The sequence below is a fragment of the Lissotriton vulgaris genome, chromosome 8 (genome assembly GCF_964263255.1).
Source record: "Lissotriton vulgaris chromosome 8, aLisVul1.2, whole genome shotgun sequence".
NCBI lineage: Eukaryota > Metazoa > Chordata > Amphibia > Caudata > Salamandridae > Lissotriton > Lissotriton vulgaris.
The window spans coordinates 1,559,614,733-1,559,637,534 of record NC_141696.1 but is presented as its reverse complement, the minus strand read 5'-3'; the positions used below and the strand labels follow the sequence as shown (position 1 = coordinate 1,559,637,534).

The 22,802-nt window shown below is 46.5% G+C and overlaps 1 protein-coding gene across 2 annotated transcripts in view; it reads left to right on the top strand.

Moving 5' to 3' along the window:
* LOC147700408 (general transcription factor II-I repeat domain-containing protein 2A-like) overlaps nucleotides 1-22,802 on the top strand; it is a 59,386-nt gene that overhangs the window by 23,444 nt on the left and 13,140 nt on the right. For both annotated transcript variants that reach the window (XM_086935818.1, XM_086935819.1), the window contains exons 2-4: nucleotides 5,637-5,747; nucleotides 11,076-11,186; nucleotides 18,356-18,463. In XM_086935818.1, the coding sequence (XP_086791944.1) occupies nucleotides 5,657-5,747; nucleotides 11,076-11,186; nucleotides 18,356-18,463 (310 nt within the window). In that variant the 5' untranslated portion in view covers nucleotides 5,637-5,656. The remainder of the gene's footprint in view (nucleotides 1-5,636; nucleotides 5,748-11,075; nucleotides 11,187-18,355; nucleotides 18,464-22,802) is intronic.

Sequence of the window (22,802 nt, the reverse complement as noted above, 5' to 3'; positions counted from 1 at the left end):
TAATGATAAATATACTGAAATAACAAAGGACAGGATATATTAATGTGGAAGTAAGAACGGAATTGTTAAAACCTCAAATCAGAAACACGTAAAATAAAATAACATCAGTACTGTAAAGGAAGAGAGAACTCATGGGGCAGAGGGCAATATTCTAACAGAGGAGGCTACCAGCAGTGTAGGCCTTCCTACTCCTCTTCAAACCAACAATACAGGCCACAATTTCAATAGAGGCAACAGACACAGACTTCATACAATAAGTCTTCCTTTCGTGGAAGGGCCGGACGACAGTAGGATCCGCCCGACGCCAATGACTTCTCTCTGCCGCCAATCTCCATTTCTTCTCCACCTTCCAAAGTAAGAGGAAAGATATCCTACTATCTACAGAATTGGAAACCAATAATAACAGATTGTTGTGTTCTCCAACTAGTACAGTTTGGACACTCTAGAATTTGTTCAAACTCCTCCACAGACACCCCCTCAATCTATGGCTCACAAGCATTCGCACCTCTTACTCCAGGAAATATCATCAATGATCCAGAAGGGAGCTATAGAACGGGTTCCTGTTCGTCAAAGAGGACAAGGTTTTTACTCCTGATTCTTCTTGGTACGCAAAAAGGAAAAGAAATGGAGGCCAATCCTAGATTTGAGAAGTCTAAACAAATTCTTAAAGAAACAATCGTTTCGCATGGTCACCATTCAAGAAGTCCTGCAACTTCTCAATGCGAATGGCTACATGGTATCCTTGGACCTCCAAGATACTGATTTTCCTATTCCTATCCACAGAAGACACAAAAGGTTTCTGAGGTTCTCTGTGGCCGGCAGACACTACCAGTTCCGGGTTCTGCCCTTTGGACTCAAGTCAGCCCAACGCATCTTCACAAAATGTCTTTCCCCAGCGGCTTATCTCGACGACTGGCTCGTCAAGGCACACTCTCTCGACAGCACGAGGAGGTCTTCCAGAGCCTGTCTACGGCTTTTCAAAAAGTTGGGTCTCACACTCAACCCAGACATATCGGTCCTACAGCCTTCTCAGCGGATAACATTTCTGGGAGCTGTCCTGGATACGGTCCTGAAAAAAGCTTACCCATCACAGGAACGACAACAGAAACTCCAGCAGTTAGCAGAGCGCATAAGAAAAAGAAACTCTTTCAATGCGCCTATCCAAATCCCTCCTCTGAATGATGTCAGCCTGCATTCTTCTAGTTCCCTACTGTCGCCTCCGTATGCGTCCTCTCCAGGAAGCTCTCTCCACTCAGTGGATTCAAATCGACGGATCCTTTAACGACATCATAAAGGTGACTCCTCAGATGGTTGCCTATCTAAACTGGTGGACTCATCCACAAAATCTCTCTCGAGCCTTACTTTCTCTTAACTCAAGCCTCTCCTCAAGAGATAACCACGGATGGGTCTCTAGAAAGTTGGGGAGCCTTCCTTCAAGAGCTTCAGATCAGCGGGAAGTGGTCATCTTTCGAACTGCACATAAACCTCCTTGAGCTGAGAGCAGTTTATCTAGCTCTCCTGGCTGTACTTCCCAGGATAAAAGGTTGACTAGCGCTTGTCAAACCAGACAACACTATGACCATGCACTACCTGAACTAACAGGGAGGAACTCGTTCGCTATCACTCTCAAGAATCTCAAAAAATGTGGAATTGGTTGCTTCAACACAAAATTTCCCTGAGAGCGGAGTATGTTCCAGGAAAAGACAATACATTGGCAGATTCGCTAAGCAGACTGCAGACAACCTGCCATGAGTGGGAGCTGAACCCAGATACTCTCATCAGCGTCTTCTCTCAATCGGGTGAACCACTGTTGGATCTGTTTCCCACCCAGCACATCGCCAAATGCCAACACTTCACAAGCTGGCATCCCCAACAGGGATCTCTGGGGAATGCATTTTCAATAGCATGGTTCGACGTCTTTGCCTATGCCTTTCCACCGATCCCCCTGATTCCCAGTGTCCTCGGGGCGAGGAAGGCAGAGCCCTGCACACTGATTCCAATAGCTCCAGCATGGCCTTGCCAACATTGGTTCACGGAACTCCATCTCTCCCTGCAACCTCCAATTCCGTTGAGACCGTTTCAATCTCTTCTCACAATGGATCAGGAACAAGTCCTACACCCGGATCCAGCATCTCACAAATTATCGGCCTGGCTCCTGAGTTCCAAGAATTTCAGGGCCAAAACATTCCTCCAGACTGTAGAGCAGTTCTATCTCGAGCTCGAACTGATAGTTCAGACAGGACTTGTTCCTTCAAATGAAAAAGGTTCTGTATCTAGTGCAGCTCTGCTAAGGTGCATCCCCTCACATCCTCTCCGGAAGAAATATTACCATACCTTCTCCATCTAGCAACTTCGGGCCTCCCTCAAGCCTCCATCAAAGTTCACCTGGCTGCAATATCCTGTTTCAGGAGTTGCAACAAACGACAAGGCTTTTTAAAGAGACCGACCATCTATGGCGCCTGCCATGTGTCACGTATTTTAGTCTTAAACAATCAATTCACGACGGTACCCCAGAAAGGAGGAATAGCCTGAAACCCCCCCAAGTGGACCTAGGCCCTTGGGTACAACACAACATGGGATCTGTGCACACGTCAGTTATCTCACTGTACAGTATTGACAGGTAAATCATGCACAATATAACAGTCAATAAAGTTGATATGGTCTTGATTGATGTAATCTTCAGTTCAGAGTTTATTTGCAACGCCCAACGTGTGCACAGATCCCATGTTGTGTTGTCCAGTTTCAGGAGATCTTCTACAGGACCTTCTCTTTGGTCAAATAGACTGATAAAACAATTTCTCGAAGGTCTATTTAAGACTTTCCCTCCCGTAAAGTCTCCACCTCCAACATGACAGCTCAACACCGTCCTTGCTCAGCTTATGAGACATCCTTTTGAGCCGATACACAGAGCAGACCTCAAGTTCCTCTCTTGAAAGACTGCACTTCTTCTCGCCCTTGCATCCGCAAGACGAGTCGGTGAGCTTCGCGCATTCACAATACAAGATCCATTTCTTCAATTCAAGAACGATAGGGTAATCCTTCGGACTAATCCGAAATTTATACCCAAAGTCCCGTTGGACTTCCACCTTAACAAACCTATCGTCTTAAAGTCCTTCTTTCCAAATCCTCAAACAGCAGCCGAAAGACCTCTACATTCATTGGATTTTAAACGCTGCCTTAAATTCTACCTTGACAGGACTAAAGCATTCCGCAAGTCCAACCAACTCTTTGTGGCTTACAGTTTACTTAGGAAAGGTTTTCCCCCTACTAAACAAAGTATTTCTAGATGGATTTCTGGTGCTATTGTCTTCTGTCACCAACAAGCTGGTCAATCTTTACAGTCACAAATTCAAGTCCATTCCACTAGGGCAGTTTCTACTTCTATGGCAATTTTTGCGGGTGTGCCTATCGTAGACATCTGCAGAGTGGCAACATGGAAGACGCCGCATACATTTACCTGGCATTATTGCTTGGATATGGAGCTAATGAAGGATGCTGCAGTGGGACCGGCCGTGTTGTGTCATCTATTTCGATAGAGTTGAGCCTTCCTTTTTAGACGCAAATTTCTCTGTTAGTTCTATAACTTTTGCCATACTTGCAACGTATTGCTTTCCATTTTAACATTGATATGTTTATTAACTGGTGTATTTATGCATTCTGTACAAAAAGAAATGTGCTCATCATTGCTTTCTATTATGATTCAGGCATGTGAATCTATGAAAGATACCCTAATACTGGATAAGAAATGCATTACTCACCTGTAACTGCAGTTATCCAGAATTGGTATCTTTCATAGATTCACATGCAACCCACCCGCCTCCCTTGGAAGGGCTCACCTAGTACTCAGTTGTACCTCTATATAGCGCTGTGCTTACGAAAATCAGAGGGACTAGAGCTCCTTTCAGGAAGGTTCCAGAGGGTAGTGACAGCTCATTGGTTGTACTAAAGGACCTAGATATGTTACTAATGTAGGCCTTAAGCCTATTACTCTCTATGTCTAATGGGACATTACTTTACTTATTTACCGGGGACTCCCATATTCTTCCCCGACAAGCTAGTTCTGCGTACTACTACACCCTTACTCCCAAAAGTTGGGTACACCGTTCCACATCTGTGAAACCGTCACTCTGCTGGTGTTCTATAAGTCAACTCCACCCTCTCAGGAGGAGGCTCGGCTCCATCGCTTGGACTTTAAGAGAGCGTTCAGCTTCTACGTCAATCGCACCAGAGACCACCAAGGAGGCTGATCAGTACTTTGGGCGTTCAATGGAGCGAAAAAGTCCAGGCGGTACCGAAGCATACCATCTCATGCTAGATTGTGCTCAGCATTAAGCATTAAGATCTGCTACACACTGGAAAAGAAGCAGCCTCCATGCCCATTCCACCAGGGCCAAAGCTGGCACCACTGCGTTAGCACGTGGAGTTCCCATCCTAAACATCTGCCAGGTACCTACTGGGCATCACTCCATACTTTCTCAAAGCACTATTGTCTGGACAGCCAAGTCTGCTAAGAAGGGCACTTTGCCCACTTGTTCTGCAGGATTTCATGATCGGAGTCCATCTACCGCCTTCCTGTGGTATCTATTCAAAAGGTGATGAATCTGCACCTAAAAGTCTTTTTCATAAGTGCGTTACTTTCTTTGGCAGTGCTCTTTCCTGTTGACTCTATCTAGCTGCAGATTCCTCGCCGACTCTCCCATCCTACCCGTTCTGTGGTTGGACTCTACCTTTAATAAGATCCCACGTTTAGGAATCTGCAAACTGTAGATCAAATTGCCTTCGCGGTTTCACATCTTGATGCGCAAACGGTCTCAAAAGTATCTGAAGTAAGTGCGTGGGAGTGTCTCACTTATAAGCCCAACATGTCACTGCGGGAGCTGCATGGCACGGCATAGCGCCACCCTCTGGCACAGAGCGGTACTACCAAAATGTTTTCAAGATCCAGTCTAATGCCTGGGGAATATTCAAAAGATGAGACCTAATAGAGCCTCAACCAGAAAGAATGTTACCGAAGGTAAGTAACTTGTTCATCACTTCCCACCAAGCTGCCATTGCCCTGCAGAGAAGGACACGCCACAACGATAGAGAATACTTTCATCTCCCACCAGTGTGCCCCCCCCCCCCCCCTCTCCAACTCCTATATCTGTCTCCTCTGTCCCTTACAATACCATGATTATTAAGAGGTTACTGCAGGAGCCCACAGGTAGTGGGGTCGGGGGGCACACTCTTGACTGAAGAATTACTCCTTCATATACTATTGAGAGGGCACTGGGCAACATGACATCGAGCTCAATCTACATACAGAGTAAGATGAGGAGTTCTAGGTAGTTCAGAAAATGTGAAAGTGAAACTTGAGAGATCAAATAGGACAGCATACAGAAGAGCTTCTTGTCGTCAATCTACCATCATGTTATTTCCTGAAATGCATGTTTGTTGATGCCTGAGTTAACCATGAATCTAATAAAATCTAAGCAGGAGATGACAGGTTTCCTGTAATCCTACCTCTGCTTCTCTGACTGATTGTAAAATAATTGGATTTAATGAGGACAGCCAGGATCAGGAGTTTAAGCGGACAATGGCACTACAGCTCATGTTACTGACTGTGAAATAAATCTTTGGTGTCCCCATTATTACAGAAGAAGAGTTCAACTTAGTGATGGTCTTGGACAGCATCAAGGAAGAGCGAGGGGCCTATTCCATGGCTGATCAACACTCTCAGGAAGTTAAAAATACCTTCTGCCCGGCAGGTAAGTTATCGTTCTACATAGATTTCATGAGTATGTAATCAGTCAGAGGAATGAATGACATTGAGCCTCAGTTTATAGCGACTTTGTTATTAGGTCTAATACCAAATCAATGCTATGTCCAATTTGGGAGAGAAACAATGTAAGCTCAAAAGCAAATATTATGACACGCCACGCTTTTGACCAACTTCACTTAAGGTTATAAAATTCTTGAACATCTTATACTATAGGGCCAGATGTAGTAATATCTAGTTGCAGACTGTTGTTCTCAGATCGTGATTGGTATCTTTGTGACCAGTAAAGATTTTTTTAATGCGACCTAAGTACTAATAGGTCCGTTCTTAAAAATCCAAATCGTAGTTAATCAGAATCGGGCAGGTGACAAAATGTGGCACACTTTACGATTGAACGCCATCACAGGGATGGTGGCCAGCAGGGGTCATCAGACACATGCGCTTTTTAGGTCGAGCCTAGGTAGTGCGCATGCTCTGCGAGGCATGGTGTATTTATTCTGTGGGGTTTGGCCACGCCCATCTCTTGTAATTGGTTCCTTGCTGTGCCCCTCGTAAAATCTTGCTTTTGTGTTTCCCCGTTGTTGTCTTTGCCCCGCCTTTTGGCTGTTCCGCCCTGGCGACTGACCCAGTTACATGGATCAGTTCACTTTTTGACTATTAATGCACGTTTGGCACACTACTTTTTATTTTCCCTCAGTTTGCGCACCGTCCCTAGACCACCTTGCACCTGTTATTGCCTTCCATGCTTGTGTCTGCACCCGTTGGCAGCCAGTGTGCATATGTGGGACTAACTAAGAAAAGAGTAACCTGCGCCACTTGTTTCTGTCTCTGAATTGCTCCCACCACGTTTGCGATCTTGTACACAATCATTGCCAGCATCCTCTACCACGGCGGTGGGCGGACGTTTTGAAAGGGGCCTCCATTATGGTAAGCGCTATGCTTTATTCGCTTGGAACATGCTGCGATCAGCACCTCTGTTCCACAGTTGTTACACTTTTCACGCACATTTGTCTTTGAAACCTTGTATGGTTATAGCAATGCTCACTAAACGCCGGCAGTCCCTCTCTTCCTGCGCCCTTTGGAATCTAATCCTTGGTCTTCATTTCTCTCACGCTGTCTGCCCTGTGTGTCGCATTAAGTACGAGCATCATAATAATAATAATAATAATAAAGCTACCTGGTTACACTACTTAGTGTGTCCACTACTTAGTGTGCTGCTCTTGACGCTGTCAGTAGTAATTGATTTGAGCAGGTTAATTTATGGCTCTATATTTGAAAGAGCCATGTCTTAAATTATTTCCAGAACCGGTTTTCGGATTATTCTATCTGGAGGTCCTGGGAAAGAGCGTTCCAGTGTTTAGTGGCTAGGTAGCGAAAGGATCGACCGCCCCCCATTCTCAATCTTTTAATTACTGGGATCTGAACCTATCCCGAACCCCGGGATCATAAGGCCCTATTAGGAGTGTAGGGGGACAGTAGGTTATGTAGGTACTTCTGACCCTTTCCCTGCGGGATACGTTGACTGATGCATAGAGCCTTCAAGAGAATTCTCTCCTTCACCGGGAGCCAGTGCAGAGTAGCTCTGGCTTTCTTGGAAGAGGCTCTCCTAGGGAGCATCAGGACTAGGCGGGCCGCCGCGTTCTGAATACATTGTTAACTCTGAAGGCTCTTGCCACTGGCTCCTATGTATAGCGCATTCCCAAAGTCCAAGCGGGAGGTTACCAGTGCATCAACGTAAGTTTTCCTGGCAGCTACGTGGGGCACATCAAAGGCCTTCCGAAGGCCTTTCATTATTCCGAAGCAGTTCCCTGCCACCGTCCTAGTGTGGTGGTCAAAAGAGAGCTTAGAGTCTAGCCACATCCCCAAGTTCTTCACCTGCTCACTAGGGGTGGGGGTGGTGCCCAAAGTCTGCGGCCATCACCTCGGTATATACTAATCATAGGAACCATTGAAGGTCTACAGTGGCGAGGGCACATAATGCCCCAAACTGACACCCCGCACACCCAGGCAGTAGTATGGTCCGTCTTGTACTCTGCTGGCTTGGGGCTGCAACACGCATCCTTTTCCCCAAACCAATTTCAGGGACTTTAATTGTAGTCCAATACCGCAATGGCTACTCTGCCCTGTTTAGCATTCCTGATGCTGTTTACTTCCCATGCCCTCCCTCATCTCCCTGTGTCCATCCCTCCTCCCCTCCACAGTCGTTGCTTGTTTTGGTTACTGCTAATTTTATCCAAAACCGCTTCTGTGCATGTCTCTGTTCCCTGGCTCTTGCCAGTCGGATACTATTCCTCCATGCAGGTAAACAGCATCTTGGCAGTCAGGAATGGAGAATAAGGAGTTGGAATCGTCACTTGTGAATTATAGAAACAAGGAAGGGCCATATGGGATGAGCAGGATAAAACGCGTCCTTGTCCGATGCCTGTCCAAAGCCCTTTTAGTTATGCCACTCATTCAATTTGTTAAAAGGACAGGTCTGCAAAAGTCGTCACAATAACTAGTGAGTGTTCCGCTGCGATTCTGAATGCGGGCCTCTGCGGTTTACAATTGTGAGCACATTCGTAAGGCCCTTAACAGTCGAACACGAAAAATGATTTAGAGGGCACACACAGATCTATGTATTCTTATTTTTTTTTGCTCAGCCTGTTGGGTTTGCCACATTTAATTTAGAAATTCATGAACATGTTTGCCTTCATTCGGATGAGATCAACTTTATGTAGAGATTATGTGCTGGGGTGAACGGTGGCGCTCCCTGAGATCCAGTGCTTGGCGGGTTTGTCCCTTTGACTGTTGCTTGTGGGCGCTTAGGAAAGTAGTGGAGGTCCCTGCAGAGGTCCTAAAGGAAATAAACATTTATTATACAATGCCACAGGGTATTTTTCAAGATTCTAGTATGCCAAATCTTCTTAGGCGGTTGGCAGCATTCTCTACTTGCCTTATAAGTAAGTATACTTACTTATAAGGCATACGCCCAGCAGCCATGTGGTTAACTCTTTGGAGAAAAAAAAATTCACTTAAAAAATATCTTCCATATCCGGAGTAAAAAATTAGCCTCTGGTTCAACATTTTTTGCTTTTTCTGCTCTCCGCTCCCGGTTCTGCACCATCCCGTGACTTTTTCTCCCAGCACTGCACTACCACCTTCTTTTCTTGCTGCCCACTCCAAACCTTCCCACTGCACTCGGAACTCTTTCCCCATCACACTCCTACTTAATTTTAGCTGCAGCGCTAACCAGCCATTAAGCAGACACTTCCTGGACAAACCTGTGCCATGTACTCCGACTGTGCCTTGCAGACCCAGCTCCGATACTATTCGAGCCACCAGCCTCGCGCACCTGCTTCCTTCCTCCATCTGGAATATTTCTTTTACTCTCTCTTTAACTTCCTGTGACCAGTTTCCTGTAACTCTTGCTCTCTCACTCTTTCTCTACTTTTTGTCACGCTCTGATACTACTTACCTAACACTTTTTTATTTTATTTATTATAACTGTTCAACATGCTGCACAGCAGCCACAGTGCTCTACAACATAACTTCTAATTATTAGCAAAGCCAGCAGCTCTGGCTAAACAACTTATAAAAAACAAAGGCGAGACGTATTGGCTATGCCAATGCTTGTTCAAATAAGTTACAGATCGTCATGTAGTTGTGGTAACCTTTCAGTGGTTTACAGCCACTACTCAGGTCCTAACCCATTGATAAATTTGGGAGGCATGCCTTTAACAGGTCCCTACCAATGTACATTTCGGCAGGTAGGAACAAACACACCACATCAATAGCCCATGAAAGGAGCACCATTTCCCCACACACGCTCAAGTTTGTAAGGACACACACAAGCAACATAAATCTTTATTCCTGTTGCACCCACCGGTCTAACTCCAACACAATTGCAAAATTGCGGGGGGCGTCGTATTGATTACATGTGCAGGCAATATCTCTCTTGGTCACCAAGCAAGCTACCCCAATAAAAAAGCCTGCGTTCCCCCAGCTCCTCAGCAGAGCAGTACGTGGACACCAGTCCAGAGGGTTCTCCAGAACCACTGAGACTCTCCAACTCCCCACTTCCCAGAAGGGGTAGAGTGCCGGGCAGACCCATGCCATATGAAAGAAATCTGCCGTCGGTAGGGCACATTGTATACAAGAGCCTGATGCGCTGGGTGAAATTCGGTGTAGGCTCTGTGGGGAGAGGAAAGTCACATGAAAATAGTTTAGTTGGATCATGCGCATACGGGAAGAGATTGCCAGTTTGTGGGGTCTGAGACCGACCTCCCTCCAGTCATCTTCATCAAGCTCCTCTACCCAATGTTCCTCATTTTGTCTGAGCATATCCAAGCAATCTGGGGCATGAATGACCAATGAGAGATAAATCAGGGCGATGGCACCTTTCCCCAAGGGACCCCGGAAGATTTTGGCTTCAAGTGGACTATATTTAGGGAGCGAGCCATTTGGGAGATGTGATTGTAGGGCATGTTGTAGCTGGACGAAGCGAAAAAGTTGTGAATTAGCGGATTCCTTATCATTTTAAACCCATTTTAAGAGTCAATGAAAAGTCACCAACTACCAAAATGAGTTTACATTGTTAAAAGAACAGTTGCAAACTCCAGTTCAGAATGTATGCAACCGAAAAACTGCTTTGTACTCTGTCCCTTTGTACTATAATATAGTATAATAATGCTCCTGCTGTATAGGGATAGAGTTCAGAGACAGATGGCCCCATGCTACCCCTGCTGTGCTGAGATTGCCTTTACAGGGGACGTTATGGTGCCTCTAAAGAAACTGACACTCCTTACGGTAGATCTTAAAATGCAGGCCGATAACTTCTTAAAAAGCACCAAGAAGGGTGCCAAGCACCAGCTTTTAATATTCTAAAGTGATGTGAAGTAATGGCAGACTAGCTTGAGATGTGGTAAAGGCACTGAAACAGCGCTGCTAGATGTGCCTGTAGAAATACTAGATATTACGGACAAGGAGTCTGTAATATCTTTACTACTTGAAAGGAATTAATGTAATGAAGAGTGCAAGGAGGCAACAGGAGTCCAGGGGCCCATTTCCTCCTGCAGTGACTGGCTGAAATTAATGTAGTGCTTCCAGTAAGGTTTAAAGAGGGCCAGAGCCTGTTCCAGCTCATGAAATGAATACATGTAACAAGTAGAGCATGGAGGTAGTGACCGAGGCATTCAGGGCCCTGTCTCCTGCTTCAGGGACTGACTGTGAAATAAAAGCTTGTAATGATGCCAGTGAGTGGTTGACGAGGACTGGGAGACACTCCAGCTTTGGTGACTCGCTTTAAAATAATTCTTTGGTTTCCCCATTATTACAGAAGAAGAGTTCAACATCGTGATGGTCTCGGACAGCATCAAAGAAGAGAGAGAGGCCTATCCCATGGCTGAACAGTGCTCTGAGGAAGGGAAAAATGCCTTCTGCCCGACAGGTGAGTTTTCATATGACTATGTAATCAGTCACAGTAACGAGGAGAGCAAGGATACAACAGAGGTGACCAGTGCCCCATCCCTGCTCAAGTGACTGACTGAAATGAATGGAATAAAGGGAGCAAGGAGGTGACCGAGGTGTCCATCTCTTGCTGCTATAACTGACTTGAATGAGTGTAATACGCTCTGTGAGATATGAAGAGGGCCAGGACTCGCTCCAGCTCATGTGACTGACTGTGAGATGAATGGAATAAAGGGAGCAAGGAGGTGACCGAGGTGTCCATCTCTTGCTGCTATAACTGACTTGAATGAGTGTAATGACCCCTGTGAGATATGAAGAGGGCCAGGACTCGCTCCAGCTCATGTGACTGACTGTGAGATGAATGGAATAAAGGGAGCAAGGAGGTGACCGAGGTGTCCATCTCTTGCTGCTATAACTGACTTGAATGAGTGTAACACGCTCTGTGAGATATGAAGAGGGCCAGGACTCGCTCCAGCTCATGTGACTGACTGAAATGAATGGAATAAAGGGAGCAAGGAGGTGACCGAGGTGTCCATCTCTTGCTGCTATAACTGACTTGAATGAGTGTAATGACCCCTGTGAGATATGAAGAGGGCCAGGACCCGCTCCAGCTCATGTGACTGACTGTGAGATGAATGGAATAAAGGGAGCAAGGAGGTGACCGAGGTGTCCATCTCTTGCTGCTATAACTGACTTGAATGAGTGTAATACGCTCTGTGAGATATGAAGAGGGCCAGGACTCGCTCCAGCTCATGTGACTGACTGTTAGATGAATGGAATAAAGGGAGCAAGGAGGTGACCGAGGTGTCCATCTCTTGCTGCTATAACTGACTTGAATGAGTGTAATGCGCTCTGTGAGATATGAAGAGGGCCAGGACTCGCTCCAGCTCATGTGACTGACTGTGAGATGAATGGAATAAAGGGAGCAAGGAGGTGACCGAGGTGTCCATCTCTTGCTGCTATAACTGACTTGAATGAGTGTAATGACCCCTGTGAGATATGAAGAGGGCCAGGACTCGCTCCAGCTCATGTGACTGACTGTGAAATGAATGGAATAAAGGGAGCAAGGAGGTGACCGAGGTGTCCATCTCTTGCTGCTATAACTGACTTGAATGAGTGTAATGACCCCTGTGAGATATGAAGAGGGCCAGGACCCGCTCCAGCTCATGTGACTGACTGTGAGATGAATGGAATAAAGGGAGCAAGGAGGTGACCGAGGTGTCCATCTCTTGCTGCTATAACTGACTTGAATGAGTGTAATGACCCCTGTGAGATATGAAGAGGGCCAGGACTCGCTCCAGCTCATGTGACTGACTGTGAGATGAATGGAATAAAGGGAGCAAGGAGGTGACCGAGGTGTCCATCTCTTGCTGCTATAACTGACTTTAATGAGTGTAATGACCCCTGTGAGATATGAAGAGGGCCAGGACTCGCTCCAGCTCATGTGACTGACTGTGAGATGAATGGAATAAAGGGAGCAAGGAGGTGACCGAGGTGTCCATCTCTTGCTGCTATAACTGACTTGAATGAGTGTAATACGCTCTGTGAGATATGAAGAGGGCCAGGACCCGCTCCAGTTCATGTGACTGACTGTGAGATGAATGGAATAAAGGGAGCAAGGAGGTGACCGAGGTGTCCATCTCTTGCTGCTATAACTGACTTGAATGAGTGTAATGACCCCTGTGAGATATGAAGAGGGCCAGGACTCGCTCCAGCTCATGTGACTGACTGAAATGAATGGAATAAAGGGAGCAAGGAGGTGACTGAGGTGTCCATCTCTTGCTGCTATAACTGACTTGAATGAGTGTAATGACCCCTGTGAGATATGAAGAGGGCCAGGACTCGCTCCAGCTCATGTGACTGACTGTGAGATGAATGGAATAAAGGGAGCAAGGAGGTGACCGAGGTGTCCATCTCTTGCTGCTATAACTGACTTGAATGAGTGTAATGCGCTCTGTGAGATATGAAGAGGGCCAGGACCCGCTCCAGCTCATGTGACTGACTGTGAGATGAATGGAATAAAGGGAGCAAGGAGGTGACCGAGGTGTCCATCTCTTGCTGCTATAACTGACTTGAATGAGTGTAATGACCCCTGTGAGATATGAAGAGGGCCAGGACTCGCTCCAGCTCATGTGACTGACTGTGAGATGAATGGAATAAAGGGAGCAAGGAGGTGACCGAGGTGTCCATCTCTTGCTGCTATAACTGACTTGAATGAGTGTAATGACCCCTGTGAGATATGAAGAGGGCCAGGACTCGCTCCAGCTCATGTGACTGACTGTGAGATGAATGGAATAAAGGGAGCAAGGAGGTGACCGAGGTGTCCATCTCTTGCTGCTATAACTGACTTGAATGAGTGTAATGACCCCTGTGAGATATGAAGAGGGCCAGGACTCGCTCCAGCTCATGTGACTGACTGTGAGATGAATGGAATAAAGGGAGCAAGGAGGTGACCGAGGTGTCCATCTCTTGCTGCTATAACTGACTTGAATGAGTGTAATACGCTCTGTGAGATATGAAGAGGGCCAGGACTCGCTCCAGCTCATGTGACTGACTGTGAGATGAATGGAATAAAGGGAGCAAGGAGGTGACCGAGGTGTCCATCTCTTGCTGCTATAACTGACTTGAATGAGTGTAATGACCCCTGTGAGATATGAAGAGGGCCAGGACTCGCTCCAGCTCATGTGACTGACTGTGAGATGAATGGAATAAAGGGAGCAAGGAGGTGACCGAGGTGTCCATCTCTTGCTGCTATAACTGACTTGAATGAGTGTAATACGCTCTGTGAGATATGAAGAGGGCCAGGACCCGCTCCAGTTCATGTGACTGACTGTGAGATGAATGGAATAAAGGGAGCAAGGAGGTGACCGAGGTGTCCATCTCTTGCTGCTATAACTGACTTGAATGAGTGTAATGACCCCTGTGAGATATGAAGAGGGCCAGGAATTGCTCCAGCTCATGTGACTGACTGTGAGATGAATGGAATAAAGGGAGCAAGGAGGTGACCGAGGTGTCCATCTCTTGCTGCTATAACTGACTTGAATGAGTGTAATACGCTCTGTGAGATATGAAGAGGGCCAGGACTCGCTCCAGCTCATGTGACTGACTGTGAGATGAATGGAATAAAGGGAGCAAGGAGGTGACCGAGGTGTCCATCTCTTGCTGCTATAACTGACTTGAATGAGTGTAATGCGCTCTGTGAGATATGAAGAGGGCCAGGACCCGCTCCAGCTCATGTGACTGACTGTGAGATGAATGGAATAAAGGGAGCAAGGAGGTGTCCGAGGTGTCCATCTCTTGCTGCTATAACTGACTTGAATGAGTGTAATGCGCCCTGTGAGATATGAAGAGGGCCAGGACTCGCTCCAGCTCATGTGACTGACTGTGAGATGAATGGATATAAAGGGAGCAAGGAGGTGACCGAGGTGTCCATCTCTTGCTGCTATAACTGACTTAATGAGTGTAATACGCTCTGTGAGATATGAAGAGGGCCAGGACTCGCTCCAGCTCATGTGACTGACTGTGAGATGAATGGAGTAAAGGGAGCAAGGAGGTGACCGAGGTGTCCATCTCTTGCTGCTATAACTGACTTAATGAGTGTAATACGCTCTGTGAGATATGAAGAGGGCCAGGACTCGCTCCAGCTCATGTGACTGACTGTGAGATGAATGGAATAAAGGGAGCAAGGAGGTGACCGAGGTGTCCATCTCTTGCTGCTATAACTGACTTGAATGAGTGTAATGACCCCTGTGAGATATGAAGAGGGCCAGGACCCGCTCCAGCTCATGTGACTGACTATGAGATGAATGGAATAAAGGGAGCAAGGAGGTGACCGAGGTGTCCATCTCTTGCTGCTATAACTGACTTGAATGAGTGTAATACGCTCTGTGAGATATGAAGAGGGCCAGGACTCGCTCCAGCTCATGTGACTGACTGTGAGATGAATGGAATAAAGGGAGCAAGGAGGTGACCGAGGTGTCCATCTCTTGCTGCTATAACTGACTTGAATGAGTGTAATGACCCCTGTGAGATATGAAGAGGGCCAGGACTCGCTCCACCAGCTCATGTGACTGACTGTGAGATGAATGGAATAAAGGGAGCAAGGAGGTGACCGAGGTGTCCATCTCTTGCTGCTATAACTGACTTGAATGAGTGTAATGACCCCTGTGAGATATGAAGAGGGCCAGGACTCGCTCCACCAGCTCATGTGACTGACTGTGAGATGAATGGAATAAAGGGAGCAAGGAGGTGACCGAGGTGTCCATCTCTTGCTGCTATAACTGACTTGAATGAGTGTAATGAGCCCTGTGAGATATGAAGAGGGCCAGGACTCGCTCCAGCTCATGTGACTGACTGTGAGATGAATGGAATAAAGGGAGCAAGGAGGTGACCGAGGGGTCCATCTCTTGCTGCTATAACTGACTTGAATGAGTGTAATGCGCCCTGTGAGATATGAAGAGGGCCAGGACCCGCTCCAGCTCATGTGACTGACTGTGAGATGAATGGATATAAAGGGAGCAAGGAGGTGACCGAGGTGTCCATCTCTTGCTGCTATAACTGACTTGAATGAGTGTAATGCGCCCTGTGAGATATGAAGAGGGCCAGGACCCGCTCCAGCTCATGTGACTGACTGTGAGATGAATGGAATAAAGGGAGCAAGGAGGTGACCGAGGTGTCCATCTCTTGCTGCTATAACTGACTTGAATGAGTGTAATACGCCCTGTGAGATATGAAGAGGGCCAGGACTCGCTCCAGCTCATGTGACTGACTGTGAGATGAATGTAATAAAGGGAGCAAGGAGGTGACTGAGGTGTCCATCTCTTGCTGCTATAACTGACTTGAATGAGTGTAACACGCCCTGTGAGATATGAAGAGGGCCAGGACTCGCTCCAGCTCATGTGACTGACTGTGAGATGAATGGAATAAAGGGAGCAAGGAGGTGACCGAGGTGTCCATCTCTTGCTGCTATAACTGACTTGAATGAGTGTAATGACCCCTGTGAGATATGAAGAGGGCCAGGACTCGCTCCAGCTCATGTGACTGACTGTGAGATGAATGGAATAAAGGGAGCAAGGAGGTGACCGAGGTGTCCATCTCTTGCTGCTATAACTGACTTGAATGAGTGTAATGCGCCCTGTGAGATATGAAGAGGGCCATGACCTGCTCCAGCTCATGTGACTGACTGTGAGATGAATGGAATAAAGGGAGCAAGGAGGTGACCGAGGTGTCCATCTCTTGCTGCTATAACTGACTTGAATGAGTGTAACACGCTCTGTGAGATATGAAGAGGGCCAGGACTCGCTCCAGATCATGTGACTGACTGAAATGAATGGAATAAAGGGAGCAAGGAGGTGACCGAGGTGTCCATCTCTTGCTGCTATAACTGACTTGAATGAGTGTAATGACCCCTGTGAGATATGAAGAGGGCCAGGACTCGCTCCAGCTCATGTGACTGACTGTGAGATGAATGGAATAAAGGGAGCAAGGAGGTGACCGAGGTGTCCATCTCTTGCTGCTATAACTGACTTGAATGAGTGTAATACGCTCTGTGAGATATGAAGAGGGCCAGGACCCGCTCCAGCTCATGTGACTGACTGTGAGATGAATGGAATAAAGGGAGCAAGGAGGTGACCGAGGTGTCCATCTCTTGCTGCTATAACTGACTTGAATGAGTGTAATGCGCCCTGTGAGATATGAAGAGGGCCAGGACTCGCTCCAGCTCATGTGACTGACTGTGAGATGAATGGAATAAAGGGAGCAAGGAGGTGACCGAAATGTCCATCTCTTGCTGCTATAACTGACTTGAATGAGTGTAATGCGCCCTGTGAGATATGAAGAGGGCCAGGACTCGCTCCAGCTCATGTGACTGACTGTGAGATGAATGGAATAAAGGGAGCAAGGAGGTGACCGAGGTGTCCATCTCTTGCTGCTATAACTGACTTGAATGAGTGTAATGCGCCCTGTGAGATATGAAGAGGGCCAGGACTCGCTCCAGCTCATGTGACTGACTGTGAGATGAATGGAATAAAGGGAGCAAGGAGGTGACCGAGGTGTCCATCTCTTGCTGCTATAACTGACTTTAATGAGTGTAACACGCTCTGTGAGATATGAAGAGGGCCAGGACTCGCTCCAGCTCATGTGACTGACTGTGAGATGAATGTAATAAAGGGAGCAAGGAGGTGACCGAGGTGTCCATCTCTTGCTGCTATAACTGATTTGAATGAGTGTAACACGCTCTGTGAGATATGAAGAGGGCCAGGACTCTCTCCAGCTCATGTGACTGACTGTGAGATGAATGGAATAAAGGGAGCAAGGAGGTGACCGAGGTGTCATCTCTTGCTGCTATAACTGACTTGAATGAGTGTAATACGCTCTGTGAGATATGAAGAGGGCCAGGACTCGCTCCAGCTCATGTGACTGACTGTGAGATGAATGGAATAAAGGGAGCAAGGAGGTGACCGAGGTGTCCATCTCTTGCTGCTATAACTGACTTGAATGAGTGTAATACACTCTGTGAGATATGAAGAGGGCCAGGACCCGCTCCAGCTCATGTGACTGACTGTGAGATGAATGGAATAAAGGGAGTAAGGAGGTGACCGAGGTGTCCATCTCTTGCTGCTATAACTGACTTGAATGAGTGTAATACGCTCTGTGAGATATGAAGAGGGCCAGGACTCGCTCCAGCTCATGTGACTGACTGTGAGATGAATGGAATAAAGGGAGCAAGGAGGTGACCGAGGTGTCCATCTCTTGCTGCTATAACTGACTTGAATGAGTGTAATACGCTCTGTGAGATATGAAGAGGGCCAGGACTCGCTCTAGCTCATGTGACTGACTGTGAGATGAATGGAATAAAGGGAGCAAGGAGGTGACAGAGGTGTCCATCTCTTGCTGCTATAACTGACTTGAATGAGTGTAATGAGCCCTGTGAGATATGAAGAGGGCCAGGACCCGCTCCAGCTCATGTGACTGACTGTGAGATGAATGGATATAATCAGGACAGCAAGGAGGCCCTCCCTCCTGCAGCTAGTGATTGACTGGGAACTGGATGGATGTATTAAGGCAAGTAGGTTGTTGAAGAGGACCACAATACACTCCAGCTGATGTTACTAACTATGAAATAATGCTTTGTTTTCCCCCATTTTACAGAAGAGTTCAACATAGTGATGGTCTCGGACAGCATCAAAGAAGAGCGAGGGGTCTATTCCATTGCTGATCAGTGCTCTGAGGAAGTTAAAAATGCCTTCTGCCCGGCAGGTAAGTTATCTTTCTACATAGAATCACATGAGTATGTAATCAGCCACAGGAATGAATGACATTAAGCCTCTGTTCAAACTTGGTTGCGCGCCTGGATGATACATCTCTCCAGCTACACCTTCTCACTACTGAACTACATGACCTGAAAGACCTCTCAAAAGATTTTTTTCCCCACGATTAGCTCCCTCCTCACTTCAGCGAACCTGTACAGAGCCTCCCCTAGCGCGAGTGAACATATGGGCCAGTTTTTAGCCCCCGCCGTCTCGCAAACCATTCCTTTAGCTAACACGCCCTCCCTTCCCAGAAGATTTGAGATCTATCTGGCGTTCTATGAAGTCAATGATCTTCACAACTCTTACTCTACTAGTTCCAACTCGATCCCACAGAGACAAATTCAAACCATCCATTCCAACCCGTACAGAGAAACTCCTCACAATCTTAGTCATTAATAAAGACAACCTCACAAGAGTGAACGTCATCCAGACTCCCTCCCACACTTATCCACCACAACTTAAAAGTGTACTACTCAATTGCAGGTCAGCCAGCAAACACGCCACCGACATCTTCGACCTCATCCAACACATGGAATTAGACATTATTATCCTCACGGAAACGTGGCTAAATCCCGCCTCCTCTCCCATCTTAGACCTCCTAGTACTTCCTACTCATGACTTAATTTGGCTGGACAGAGTCCTGAAGCTGGGGGGGGGGGTTGGCATAGCCTGTATTCATGGGAACACACTTTCGATTTCTCACTTGAAGTCCCCTTTGTCCTCCTCCTGTGAATACCTTTGTCTCAGTATCTCAAGTAATAACCTGCCGATTTGCAAACTTCACACTTTTTATCACCCCCAGGGAGACAATCTCCCCTTTATCGATCAACTATTCGAAGTCATCACTGGCATTGTCGACTCAGCTGTGTCCCAAATCTCCCTTGGTGACTTCAACCTTCATTGGCCTAATCCTAATGACCAGGCGGTATCCTGCCTTAAAGCGTATCTGAATGATCATGAGCTGATCCAGTACTGTGCCCAATCAAGTCACATAAAGGAGTAACGCTAGACCTCATTATCTTGAAAGGGCAGACCATCACATTGGATACCATTACCCCTTGCGATTGGTCCGGCTCAGCCAACAAAATCAAAGATCTGGAAAAGGGACCTCGGATCAATAAACGCAACTGAACTAGCAGCCCACTGCAAATCTGCCCTCTCCACCCAAGCTGACTTGGTTGATGTTCAATTACTCACTGACTCCTACAATTCGACTGTCTTCAACATCATGGATGACATTGCACCATTACAACAAAAAAACGCTTCAACAAAAATATCCAAACCATGGTACAATGACCATTTAAACACGGAACGCCGCATCCATAGGTCTGCTGCACACTCCTGGAAATCCAAACCCTCCTTGGAACATCCCAAGAAGTTAGGGAAGTTTGGAGCTTCTACAACAAACAAGGCAGACTACTTCAGACACCAACTCAATCAAGCTGCAAACCACCCCAACAGACTTTTTGAAATGGTCAAAAAGCAATCAGTGGCAGGCCCAAACCACTCTGATTTCGGAGTTATCCTACATTCATGCGATTATCTTGCTGCTTTCTTCAATGAGAAATCAAGACGCATCCGCATTGAACCCGCCTCTAAGAAGGCTCCACTGCGATTCCTTGACCTCTTAGATAAGCGCAAACCTATCAGTCTGATCACCAAAAACAATGCGTCATGGGGCTCCTTTTCCCCATTCAGTGAAAAAGAAATCAACAAGATTCTTCAGAACATCAATCCATCTAACCACTTCATTGACCCGTTGCCCCCCGGCCATTTACAAAGAAATGAAGAATGTACTTATCCCCACCTGGACAAGGATTGTAAACTCCTCTTTAGCACAAGGCACGATCCCAGACTGTCTTAAAGCAGTTCAGGTGTCACCTATACTGAAAAAAAGCAAACGCAGATAAAACCGATCTCAATAATTTCTGCCGGATATCTCCAACATTCCTACACTAGCCAAGCTACTGGAGAAATGCGTACAATCCTAACTTTGTGCTCAAATAGAGAATTTCACACTACTAGACCAAGATCAATCCGGCTTCTGGAGGGGGCACAGTACCGATACGTCTCTCACGCATATTATGGATGACATTTTAAAAATGCTTGACCAAAATGATTCATGCCTCCTAATCCTCCTTGACCTCTCCTCCGCATTTGACACGGTTAATCACAACAACCTCCTATCCATTCTGAAGAACAGGATGGATTTCTCTGGTCTGGTGTTAAAATGGTTCACCACCTTCCTCCACCACAGATCACAAAGAGGCAAGGCAAACCACTCCCTCTCCAGTACTCATGGATGTCCCCCAAGGGTCCACTCTATCTCCAATCCTCTTCAACCTTTTCTTGGAACCTTTAGCTAAATCACTAAATTCTACGAACATTCTCTACCATATGTACGCGGACAGCACACAACTTAATTTGAAAATCTCTTCCCCGGATAACATCATCTCACTAAAGACTACCCTTCAGGCCACACAAAATTGGTTAACTGAGAACCATTTACTACTCAACACTTCCACAACTGAATTCCTTCTCATTTCTCCCCCAAACCACATCCCCAAACTAGACCTTTGGCTGAATCACCTCATGGCCTTCAACTGTACCCCCCTCATCGTTGTCTCGGCCAAATCTCTCGGAGTCACTCTGGACAAGCACCTAAATATGAAAAACCATATCCGCAATGTGTTTAAGGGATCTAACCATCCGAGAAGGACCCTGAGAAGCATCAAACCATTCCTGCCACAAAAGGATTTCAAGCAGGTGGTCCAAGCACTGGTCTTGTCGAGACTAGACTAGACTACGGCAGTGCTACACTCTGTGGCCTTCCCAAATACACCCTGGCTCCACTAAGGGCATCACTGAACACTGCGGCCAGACTGGTCACAGGTACCAAACGAAATGAGCACATATCCCCAGTCCTAAAATCTCTCAAATGGTTACCCTACAAAGCTCGAATTCAGTTAAAGATTGCCGTTCTGATGCACAAAGCTTTGCATTTCAAAACTCCCAGGTACCTAGTGCAAAAGCTTGAATTATCTTGTGGTGGTAGAGCCTCAAGAAGTCCAGACACTTTCCTCCTGAAACCCCTCATCCTGAGCCAAAAGAGAACTTGTCACCGAGCCTTCTCTGGTGCGGCCCCAAGGAAATGGAGCTCTCATCCACTGGAAGTACGCAGAATCTCCTCAACGACTGCTTTCAAACTGGAAGCCAAAAGATTCCTAATGGACAAATTCCTACCCAAATTTGGGTTAGGTCGATTGGCTCGAAATCATTGTTCCTATAACCACTGTTCCATCATGTGATGCTGCTCTTCTGTACCATATTGTGTGTCCCCTTCGTAGCCCACTATATACCTGTTTTTGTGTCACTCTTCTTTGTGTCATTTGTCTGTGAATCAAGCGATTATTCATGTTGTGTATTTTTACTTGATGTAGATATTGGGTTTTTGACCTTCCTTCCACCCTTTTGTAAAGCGCTCTGATAACTTTTGGGTTCTTGTTCGCGATATATAAAACTTTATAAATAAATAAATAGCGACTTTCCTATTTGGATTAATACCAAACTAATGCTATGTCCAATTTGGGAGAGAAACAATATAAGCATAAAAGCAAATATTATGACAGCCCTCTCGTTTGACCAACTTTACTGAAGCCTGTAAAAATCTTATGATGAAATCTTAAAAAGCTTATGGTATTATAGTTTGATAGTTTAGTGTGATAGTACTGTTGCTGTGTAGGGGTAGTGTTCAGAGAGACCGCATCATGGTGCCCTGCTGTGCTGGGATTGGCTTTACAGAGACAGTTATGGTGCTCCTGAAGACGCCCACCCACATTATGGGGGATCTAAAGTAGAGGCCAAAAACTAACCCCCTGTTCCTTCTTAAAGCATCAACTAGTCAGTCCCTCTCTGGCTTCTAACATTCCGGGGTGATGACAGACTAGCTCCTGATGTAGTAGAAGCCCTGTCACAGCCCTGCTAGATGTGCTGGTTTTGCAGTGTGAATCTTTTCATCATCTTTTGGTTTGGTTCGAAATGGTCTTTTTCTGTTCTCATCTTTTTTGTTTGTTTTTTGTTGTGGGCATCATCTTCGATCACCATTTGGTGGTGTGTCCTCTATAACATGAGACGTGCACCCCGGAGGTTTCTGTGCATGTTTGCCATCTTCTGATTCTTTTTTCTGCCGTTGGATGCAAGACAGAGGAGCTTAGAAAGAAGCACACAGAGGTGGGCACGCCTCATATCTTTTTAGGTTTCGCCTGTTGAAAGCTGCGCAAGCAGCC